The 11,726-nt window shown below is 44.6% G+C and overlaps 1 protein-coding gene across 1 annotated transcript in view; it reads left to right on the top strand.

Moving 5' to 3' along the window:
- Positions 1 to 4,341: 4,341 nt before the first annotated feature.
- The window catches only part of SLC30A6 (solute carrier family 30 member 6), a 158,042-nt gene continuing 150,657 nt past the window's right edge, over positions 4,342 to 11,726 (top strand). Inside the window, exon 1 of the mRNA XM_082249732.1 lies at positions 4,342 to 4,405. Coding sequence (XP_082105858.1) covers positions 4,403 to 4,405 — 3 coding nt within the window. The 5' untranslated portion in view covers positions 4,342 to 4,402. The remainder of the gene's footprint in view (positions 4,406 to 11,726) is intronic.

The raw sequence follows: 11,726 nt of genomic DNA, 5'->3' as shown, positions 1-11,726 counted from the left end.
TTGGTTGAGGGAGCATTATGGTGTGGGGTTGTTTTTTAGGGGTTGGGCCTGTCCCCTTAATTCCAGTTATGGGAACTCTTAAGGCGTCAGGATACCAAGACATTTTGGACAATTTCATGCTCCCCACTTTCTAGGGGCATAAATTATGCATTTAATTTCCTGACTACCTTTAACATTTTTGGAGGCTCTGGAGCACCAGGACATTAAAAACAATTGAGGACACTGGCTCTGTTGACACTGATCAGGATGCTGGTATAGTTGGTGTGAGATATGGTGGATTTACCGGCAGCACTGGTGACACTGGGACAGTAGTGACAGATGACAGTGGGCTGGCTGCACTGTTTGTTAGCATTACACTGGGGGCAGTGATCAGGGATACTGTTGGCACTGGAGTGTGTGTATGCTTACATGCAGGGCGCTTGCATGGCATATATATCGGTGATCAGGACACTGTTATGTGGTAAAGTTCTGGTATGAGGCTATGGCAGTGATCAGGATGCTGGTATGGTGTATGATGGTAATCAGGATGCTGGTGTAATGTATGGCGGTAAACAGGATGCTGGTATGAGGTATGGCAGTGATCAGGACACTGGTATGCTAGCATTGCACTGGGAGCAGTGATCGATAACAATTTTGGCAGGCTGACATTGGAGTGTAACAGAGTACACTCACTGGCTGTTACATAATGCAGGACCAATTTCACCAGGCTCCCAGGTGCACGCTCTGTGAAGTTTGCATGAGTCTCTGATGCAGAGGGGCCTACAGGTACATCCACCTGCACTGACGCTGCGCCTGTCATTTACGTACTTTGGCTGGAGGGGAAGTGGTTAAACTGAAAATTAGACTATGGAATAAATTCAAACATACTGCTCTGTCATAAGAACTCAAGCACCACTGCTCTGTCATAAGAACCACATAAACTGTCTGCGACAAGGGAAGGATGGAGGGGGCGGTCACTGACCCACTGCAAATGCTCCAAGGAAAGAGTCCTTTATATAGTGAGCACCACGCAATGTGGAAAGTTCTCGAAGGGGCGCAAAGAGCACCAGGGCCAGTAACCTATTTAGAAATAGTGAACTGAAGACAATATTAAGCAAGAAAAATGAGGTGAAGTGAACACCACAAAGCACATGGAATTGGGTCTAAATTAATTGTGCCCCTTTTGTCATTGTGGACTTTTTCTGCACACATACATGCATGGATACTTACGCATCTGTACGTCTATGAGTGCAAACACTATACTGACCATACACACATTTGTACTCCAAAATGTTCTGCCAGCAAGATCCAGTGTAAATACATCAGCAGCATGTGCAAAAAGCCTGAAGAAGAAGAAGCGCATACTCAGCAATGCGTCCCCATTCGTCTGCAGCCCAGGATCTAGGAAATGACGTCACGGCCCTCCGGACGGACGAGCCTCTGCAAACCATGGATCAGGGAAGCCTTCAGTTAGCACTCAGGTGACCCCCCACTTCTAGGAACAGCTGTGACCGCACCGAGAGGGACCCCTATGATGCTAATGCACAGGACCACCATTTATGACCAAATCCTTGCTTTTATACTACTCTTGTGAGTAAGAACTTTTTTGTACTGTATTAAATTGGTTTACTGCTACACTTAGAATGGCGCTTGTGGTTTTCTCCCCTTTGTTTTGATGACAGAGCCGCTTCTCTCTTCACCACCAGCACCCATCACAGTATATATACAATAAACAGTGCAGCACTAAAACAAGTATATAGCTAAAATGCAGACATGGTAACATATAATGCCCCATACACACGTGCAGATTATCTGAAGACTTTTGTCTGCAGACTTACCTTTTCTATGTAGAGCAAGGGCCTGCCGGATTGCATACAAATTGAAAGTGTTTAGGTTTGATCTCATATTATATGGTTTTGGTAAATCTGCAGACAAAAGTCTTCAGATAATCTGCACGTGTGTACGGGGCATAAGAGCAAAGAGTCCCAATGTGGAAACAAAGTGAGCATGCACATATGGGTGATATATATAGTGCTCCACTCTTGAGTGTCCTCCACCAGCCACACCGTCCTCTCAACTCCAGATTGTGGCACAGTGTGGCTGGTGGAGGACACTCAAGAGTGGAGCACTATATATATCACCTACTAAGGACGAGGACCAGTGCACTACCTGAGGGGTTTGATGGAAGCAGGCAAATACTAAAAAATAAATAAATGTGAAAAAAGAGAAAAAGCTGCCAATCTAAATCGGTGTCCCCACCGTGAATTGTAATGTGTATGGTGAAAAAAGATCGGCGCTAATTCAAAGTGAAACCAAATATGTAAAATACAGTGTAAATGAAACACAATCAAGTAATAATGAATCAAAATCAATGATGCTGTGAATAAATCAACAATAACATAAATAAAATCGATGTCCAAAAAAACGTGAATATGATGGAACTCCAAAATCAAGAATGCTCTCTAGGTCCTCTGCTGTGCAAACTATATATTTAGGGCACCAGTCCAGCCGGATACAGGTGGGTCACACAGACCCCACAAGCCTGTGATCCCTTTATCCTTTGGTGGATCAAACCATAGGAACACCTCCTCTCCTCTTCATTGGATGATTGGTGCCTTGAATATATAGTTTGCACAGCGGAGGACCTAGAGAGCATCAGAAATTTAACCCCATTGCTGACTACAAGGATCCCACCATTCATCCATCCGAGAGGATCATCTGTGGAGCCCGCTTTGGAGTATAGTTTGGATCACACACATCACACACTATATAGCACCGAGATTGGATCGATATTTAGATTGCATCTTCACTTCACCATTGATTGTTTTTTGATTTTTTGAAGATTTTTCACAGACACAGGATTTAGATTTCAGTACAGAGATTTTGGACATTTGCATAGTATATGGAGTGATTTTGGAGTTCCATCATATTCACGTTTTTTTTGGACATCGATTTTATTTATGTTATTGTTGATTTATTCACAGCATCATTGATTTTGATTCATTATAACCTGATTGTGTTTCATTTACACGGTATTTTACATATTTGGTTTCACTTTGAATTAGCGCCGATCTTTTTTCACCATACATATATATATATCACCTATATGTGCATGCTCACTTTGTTTCCACATTGGGACTCTTTGCTCTTATATGTTATCATTTCTGCATTTTAGCTATACACTTGTTTTAGCGCTGCACTGTTTATTGTATATATATACTTGACTTGGGATTTGATCTTTTGGCCCTTAATGTTCAGCAGCTTCTCCTATTGTTATTCGGGTGCGCTGATTTTATTTCATTCAGCTGTCACAGTATGCAGATACCCCATTGGAACTTATCTTCTTTCCCCTCCCTTGATTTACTACAGACTGCTGGAAACTAAATCCCCGTACCGATTGTCGGCCGTAAATATTCGGCCGACGACCGTTCGGCCGATTGTAGGCTTGTTAGTATGATGTTTCCGACAGCGCATTTTCGGCCGAACAGAATCGGGTGTGCAGGCATTAAAGTTTTTGTTGGCCGTGACCAGAACGGCCGATTGTTCGCCAGTCAGTACAGATTTCGGCCGACAATCAGCAGATTAGCAAGACTGGGCATGCTCAGAAAAGAAAAAAGACAAGGAAAGTTAACCATCACATGACATCACTTCTGCAGTCGGCTGTTGTTGGCCGACAAAATTCGTGTGCAGTCTTTTGCAGTTTTCAACAGACACGACAGCCCTGGACAAAAGACGGCCGATTGTTCGGCCGACGATCAGTACGTGTGTACGGGGCTTTACTGTTCATTTGGTTTGCGCCAATAACTGTTTGTGCAAAAAGCCCAACTGTCATGTTTGGGAATAAATATCTATGCATGTACAATTCACCAGCCCCGGCGTTTACACGAGACGTCAGGCGCACAGCGTACTTTACAATACAGTTATATGGGCAGAAATATGCTGCAGATCCAGGCATATTTTATGCAGTATTGCCATACTCCTGTATTCAGAAACTGTTCCGTTTTTGTGTCCTGAAAAAAATGTGAATGTGAAATAAAAATGTTAGCATATAATAACTTCCACAGCTAACACATCTCTCCCATGTGGAACGTGTGCTATTTTTACACAGAACTAACTGACAAAAACAGTTTAGAAACTATTTATAGCCGGGGCTGAAACACCAACATCACTTTACAGCGTGCACACATTTATCTGAGCTTTCCCTGTCTGACTGCTTCTGGATCAGTCTGTACATACAGCATGATGCATCTGGCAATACCCAAAACAAACATGGCTTCCGGCCACGTCAAGCAAACCTGTCACGTGATAGGAGGAAGCATGTGTAACTCCTCCCTTGCAGACCAATCAAAGAAGCTGAATGTAGTTACCATACCGACGTGTTCCTCCTCCAGTGAGAGCCTCTTCCTGCTGCGGGGTCCTAGCCATGGTGAGTTTGTGTGTGCTGGCTTCAGCTCGCCTGTTGTATTTTTTGCTGTCATTAGACGTTTGGTGATGAGAATGTGGCGCTTTAGTTAACATGACTGCTGCAGATCACTGGCCTGTGTGCCACACACTCACACATGGCATGCCATAGGGCTGGGAGGTTTTATTGTCTCATGTCCCATCTTCCCTAAAACATCTTTCTACATAGACTGAAGTCTTCCTGCTTTATCAGATCTTCAAGGACATGCTTGGATTTGTATTGTTTCTGTCATGTTTTTATATTCCATTGGCTGCTAATGTTCTTTGTATTATTGGCTTGTTCTACCTAAAGTGATGTGACTTATCCTGACCGCCTTTATTAAGGTGATTGTAGCTGTATTAGTGCACTTGTAACAGAAACAACTGTCTGATACTTCTTCCTTCTTTGCACATTTCAATTAGTGATCCACCGATATCGTTTTTTTTGTTGTCGATACCGATACTAATATTTTAGCCAATGCATACCAGTATCAGCCAATATTGGCCGATATTTTTGTACATTTAAATTTTTTTTTTTTTTGACAGGAACTTTTCTGTGTCTAAAAGACCCCCAAACCCCTCCTCTGCACTTTAAAGCATTCAAATGCCAAGTTTGGCCATTTTGAATGCTGTCATTTTTTTGAATCTGGCACCAGACAGTACCCGGGAGTGATGGTTTTTGCATGGAGACCCGATCAGAGCCGAATGCGGCTTTGATTGTGTCTTTGGCAGCCGTGCAAGCTGGTGGGACGGGTGACCCGGGTGAGCCGCGAAAGGCGGCAGGAGGGGGGAGTCCCCTCCCGCTCCTTGCTATGACAGCCGAGCGGCTTCTCAGCTGCGTCGGTTGTCATTACAAGACAGCCAACCATCGGCTATGGACGCCGGTACTGGGGTGATGCCTCTAGTTGCCGGTACAAGCACTTTCCTGAAATATCAGCAATATCGGTCACCTTGGTGGCCAATTCCTATATTTCGGGGAACGTGCATATCGGCCCTCGATTTATCGACTTTGCAGATAATTGATCGATCCCTAATTTCAATTTTCAGTACAATCTTTTGGGGTGTTTCCTTCTTCTTGGTCCAAGTAGTGCTCATACACACTAGTGGTTGGGGGGGGGGGGGCGCGGAGAAACCCAGCAGTGTAGCTGTGCTTTTACTTCTCCCCAACCACTACCCCCTTTCAGCAGCTGCGGGTATTCATGTGTCACGGCAGGAGTTATACCCCCTGTCACTTTTGGCGAGTGGGACTGCTCTGCAAGTGTTCAGCAGTGCACAGCGCTAGTGGGGCAACCAAGGCGTTAAAGCAGGCAGTGAGGAGGCAATGCAATACCTCCTGTCAAGCTCTCTGAAGAATCACAGTCTAAAGCTCACCTGAATGATCCCAAAATATTTTATTCTAAAGCAGGGATCCTCAAACTACGGCCCTCCAGCTGTTGCGGAACTACACATCCCATGAGGCATTGTAAAACTCTGACATTCACAGACATGACTAGGCATGATGGGAGTTGTAGTTCCTGAACAACTGGAGGGTCATATTTTGAAGACCCCTGTTCTAAAGGCTTAAGTTTTTTTTTTTACTTTAATGCATTCTCTGCATTAGGCCCGGTGCTCTGCCGAAAACTCCAACAACGTTATGTCCAGTGAGTGTACACCAGGAATAATTGAAGATTTCGGCCACTTGGTGTTTTCACAGAACACCGGCAGCCTTTACACTCCAGTAGATGCTATAATTAGTGAAGATTGTTAGTCCGCCCCCTAGTTGGCGTTGCCTTGGAGGCGGCCATATTTTTGGTTACTAGCCGGCGGACTAACAATCTCCACTCATTATAGCGTGTACCACAGTGTTAAAGAGGAAGTAAACCCTCCTCAGGAAGTTGTACCTATAGGTAAGCCTATGATAAGGCTTACCTATAGGTACTGTAAATATCTCCTAAACTTACACCGTTTAGGAGATATTTACCTTTAATGCAGCCAGTGACGTCACTGGCGCATTCGCTCTGAAGGAACGGCTGATCGTGCCGTTCCTTCAGAGCCCCGTGCCGTGACCGTCGGCTCCCGTGCGCGTGCGCGGGAGTGACGTCACCGCGGCTCCGGCCAATCAGATGACCGGATGCCGCGATCCCGGAAGACGGGCGACATTTCATGTCGCCCGTCATACAGGTAAGAGAGCGGCACGGCGGGGGCTCGTTCTAAGGTAAGTATTTCATAATGAGCTAGTATGCGAAGCATACTAGCTCATTATGTCTTTCTCTTGCAGGTTGTAAAAAAAAAAAAAATTTTTTAAATGAGTTTACAACCTCTTTAAGGCTGCCGAAGTTCTGTGAAAACACCAAGTGGTCAAAATCTCCAATTATTCCTGGTGTACACTCACCGGAAATAACGTCGTTGAAGTTTTCGGCAGAACGCCGGTTCACACTGGTGCGACAAGCGCTCTGACTTTGAGTGCACAAGTCACATGACCTGTAAAAAAAAAAAAAAATCAGTGTTTACCTATAAGAGCCGTCTTAGCTGGTCCGACTTGTGAAAAGGTTACTGCACTACTTTGGTCCTACTTGGGTCCAGTTTCAGCTCATAGATTATAATGGAAGTCGAACCAAGTCAAATCAGCATCTTAACTGATCTGACCTGTGACATGCAACGTGTTTTTAGAGGCATTGTTAGCAATGTAGCTCCTGTTGGAATGCTGTAAAGTGATTGCCTTAAAGAAAAAGTGTGAGTGCAATTCCAATGTACTGTGTTATTGTCCTTTATTAAAGCTTTATTGCCCGAGGTTGCGTGCGCTTTTCTTTACAGATTTGAATTGTTAGCAATGTAAAATGTATTGAAAAAAAAAAAAATAACAGCATGGGGACCCCCTCAAAATTCATACCAGGCCCCTGAGGTCTGGTATGAATTTTGAGGAGAAACCACATGACAAAGTATAAATAAATAAAAGGGCGTCTGCCCCCCCCAAATCCTACAACCCCCTTATCCGAGCATGCAGCGTGGAAGGGGGGGAGAGCGAGTCCCCAACCCCAAAGCACCTTGTCCTCATGGGAATGGGGACAACGGGCTCTTCACCACAGCCCTGAGCTATTTACCCCACCCCCCCAAAAAAATAACAGTGTGGTGTAAGAAAACAGGAGGCAGTTTTTGACAAGTCCTTTATTAAAAATGAATAATGTCCCCCATGGTAGCTCCAATGTTAATCGCGATGTCCACTGTCACCGACCCGATGGAAAGAAAAAAAGAAAGAGATGCCCCTCCACCAATGCTGGCTCCTGCTGTTCTGTCAGCTCTCGTGTTTGACAGTTCTTGTATAACTATGCAGCTTGTCCATGCAATGAGGTCACCCAAATAACCTGCCCTCTTTTGATGTCACTGCCCTGCGCATGATGGGTCCATGACATCACAATGGCGTGGGGTCTCGAGTGACATCACTGCATAGCCACGCCCCATAGTTCTATGAGAACTGTCAGGCACCAGATCTGACAGAACTGCAGGAGTTGTCGGGAATATACTTTTTTTTTTTGCAACCATTGTGATTAACGTTGAATTTACCACGAGGGACATTATTCATTTTTGATAAAGGACTTAAAACTGTCTCCTGTTTTCCTTACACTACACTGTATTTATTTTTGAGTGAATGGGTAGGGGAATCACCCCATACTAATTCACATGGGGGCCCTGTGATCTAGGGACCCCCATTGTTAAAGGGGGCTTTAAGATTCCAATAAACCCCTTGTCTGCACACCCCTACAACCATAGCCCAGGGTTGTGCATAAGAGGCCCATGTCCCCATCAACACCCCAAAGTTGAGGGCACGTGGCCTGGTATGGTTTAGGAGGAGGGGCCCTCGCTTATTCTCCCCCTTTCCTTACCAGGGTGCATGCTCAGATAAAGGTCTGGCATGGATTTTGTGGAGGACCCCACGCTGTTTATTGTTCTATGTTGGCATGGGGTTTCCCCACAAGACTCAAGTCGCACCCATCTCAAAATCATATCCTGTTCAATAACGTTGCATGGAAGTCAGATCAAAGCCAAAGGGCACTGTGTGAACTGGGCCTAAAGATTAAAAACCTTCTGTTATTAGGATACCTCCCAGCCCTCACCCACCACTCACCACTTATTTTTACCTGAACCCTATCTCGAGCCAGCACTGTGCCCTAGAGCTGCAGCTCTCTTTGCTCTGTCTCTCTCCTCACTGGACAGAGGCAGCAGTGGGTGCCATTAACTCCTCCTACTGCTTTTTAATCAAATCCTGTGGCGGGCAGGGCCAAGCCCTTCTGTCTGTGTCTATAGACTAGGGGTGGGGAACCTTTTTTTCTGCCAAGGGCCTTTTGGACATTTATAACATCATTATAACAAAATTATCAACTTAAAAATTAGCCTGTTCTATTTGATCAAACATTAAATTAACTCACCCCTAATGTGATGGCTGGAACTGCTTCTCTTTGGTGAGGTGTGTGATGTTAGCTGGTAGTGATGATGTTGCTACTCGCAACTGGTTTTCCAGGTTTGCGTCAATCAGTCTGGAGCGCAGTTGACTCTTTGCGGTGGTAGTTTGAAAAAAACTGCTTGTGGGTACTGCTGGCTGGTACTGGGCTGTGGGTACTGCTGGCTGGTGCTGTGGGTACTGCTGGCTGGTACTGTGCTGTGGGTACTGCTGGCTCAGGCTAGTACTGCTGGTTGGTATTACTGTGGGTACTGCTGGCTCAGGCTGGTACTACTGTGGGTACTGCTGGCTCAGGCTGGTATTACTGTGGGTACTGCTGGCGGGAAATGCTGGCTAGAGACTCGGGAGCAGCGCCGTGCTGGAGGAAGATAGAGGCGATGCTTTCTTTATCTCGGTCAGTCTCCACACAGGTGAAGTGCATTTGATATCGCTCCGCCTGTGGCTCATTCAGACTGTCAGGACGGAGCCGGAACTATTCAGGAAACATCGGCTCAGTTCTGACAGCTCAGCTAAGTCAGGCACAGACTCAGTGGCACGGGAGCCGGACCAAATCATTTTGCGGGCCGTAGGTTCCTCACCCCTGCTATAGACGCAGGCAATGCGGCCTGCACAAGTGTCCCTATAGCAAGCAGCTTGCTCTAGGGGGAATTTGCTAAAAAAGAGGAGCCATGCATGCCAGCAGGGGACCCCTAGAGGAGGAGGATCAGGGCTACTCTTTGCAAAATAGGAATTGGAGAGGTATGGGGAAAATTTGATTTAGAAGTTACCACACACACACACTTCTCTAACCCACTAAAGATTAGGTACCTTGCCTGTTTTTGTTTTTTTAACTTGAGAGTCTGCACTTAGACAAAGTAGTTGGTTATAGGGTGGTCTTGGCAAAAAAAAGACCCTCCAAAATTCACAAAGTAAAAAGTATAAATAATGATGTAGATAAGAAAACAGTAGGCAGGTGTCTTGAGATGCATGTCAGCAGCACTCAATAAGTGAGAACCAAACTCCGATAGAAAAAAGAAAAAAAAACAAAGAAGGTGCTTTTACAGTGCCTTGAAAAAGTATTCAGATTTGTGGAGTGCACGACCCCTTGAAATTTTCCACATTTTGTCATGTTACACCAAAAACGTAAATGTAATTTTTTGGGATTCTAAAAGAATTACAACATAAAGTGGCACATAAATGTAAAGTGGAAGGAAAATGATAAATGGTTTTAAAATATTTTTTACAAATAAATATTTGAAAAGTGTGGCGTGAATTTGTATCCTGCCCCTTTACTCTGAACTTTAAAATTACTTTAAAATTTAGAGGAACCAATTGCCTTCAGAAGTCCCCTAACGAGTAAAAAGAATCCACCTTGAGTATTTTGTATCTCAGTGCAAATACAGCTGTTCTGTGGAGCTCTCAGAGGTTCGTTGGAGCACCTTATGGCCCATACAATCCGGAAATCGGACAACAGATTGTCTTTTTTTTTTTTTTTTTTTTTTGCACGCCAATCCCATATCGGAAATGGAGAGGTTACTAAAGCTATGAAAATTCTCGTACAACAGAATTAAAAAATCAGAAGTGATATAGTGTATTTGTATTGTATTTTCGGACGATTGTACTGATTAAACGAAAACGTTATGATCTGGTATCGTACGAGAAAAATGTTTGTGCTGTCCGATCAAATAATATCGGATGAACTGTCATGCTCGGCTCTGTACTAACGATCCGATTGTTGTACGATTGCTTCAAAAGCATTTTTTTTTTTTTTGTACGATTTTCATATTGTGTGTATGGGCCATTACTGAACAAACAGCATCATGAAGGGCAAGGAACACAACAGGCAGGTCAGGGATGACGTTTAAAGCAGGGTTCGGTTAATAAAAAAAATATCCCCAAGTTTTTAACATCTCACAGAGCCCTGTTCAATCCATCATTCGAAAATGGTAAGAGTATATGGCACAACTGCAAACTTGCCAAGACATGGCCTTCCACCCAAACTGACAGACCGGGCAAAGAGAGCATTAATCAGAGAAGCACCTTTGGAGCTGCAGAGATCCGCAGCTCAGGTGGGAGAATCTGTCCACAGGACAACTATTAGTTGTGCACTACACAAATCTGTTTTTTATGGAAGAGTGGCAAAAAGAAAGCCATTGTTGATCCCAAAAGGAGAAAAAACTGTTTGCTGTAACCGAATAATTAGCTGGAGTTCAGCTTCAATTTGTTAGTGTATTTAAATGCACTAACGCTAATCCATCTAACTTTCCCCTCCCCAGTGGTGTCTGTATAATACAGGGGATATGTTACTGGCCAGATCACCAGGGGAACAGATGGGGGGGGGGAGGAGTCTCTTAAATTAAAATAGAACTAATATAGTGACTAAATCAATAAATTACATTTTTGGATTTATTACCTCTTTAACTTCTTACCGACCGCCGCACGACTATATACGGCGGCGGTCAGCCCCTCCTGGGCAAATTGACGTGCATATATATATATGTCACTCGCCCGCAAGCCAATAGGGGGCGAGCGTGTGCGCGTCTGCTGCAGAGGGAGAAAGGCAGGCGGCTAATGTAAACAAAGCCGCCTGTCCTTCTCCCCTGTGTAACTGCAGAGATCATACGATCCTGCTATTTAGGATCGTATGTCTCTGTGGTTACATGAAAAGCCACGCCCCTTTACAGTAAGAAGCACGCCCCTAGGGACACATTTAACCCCTGCCTCTCCAATAAAGTTAACCCCTTCCCTGCCAGTGTCATTTTTACAGTAACAGTGCATATGTATAGCACTGATTACTGTAGTAATGTCACTGGTACCCCCAAAAGTGTCAAAAATGTCAGTCAAGGGTCCGATCTGTCCGCCGCAATGTCGCAGTCCCGCAAAAAAAATCGCA

This window comes from Pelophylax lessonae (assembly GCF_965119305.1).
Source record: "Pelophylax lessonae genome assembly, chromosome: 3".
NCBI lineage: Eukaryota > Metazoa > Chordata > Amphibia > Anura > Ranidae > Pelophylax > Pelophylax lessonae.
Note: the sequence above shows the minus strand (reverse complement) of the source record. Positions and strands in the feature narration are given on the sequence as shown.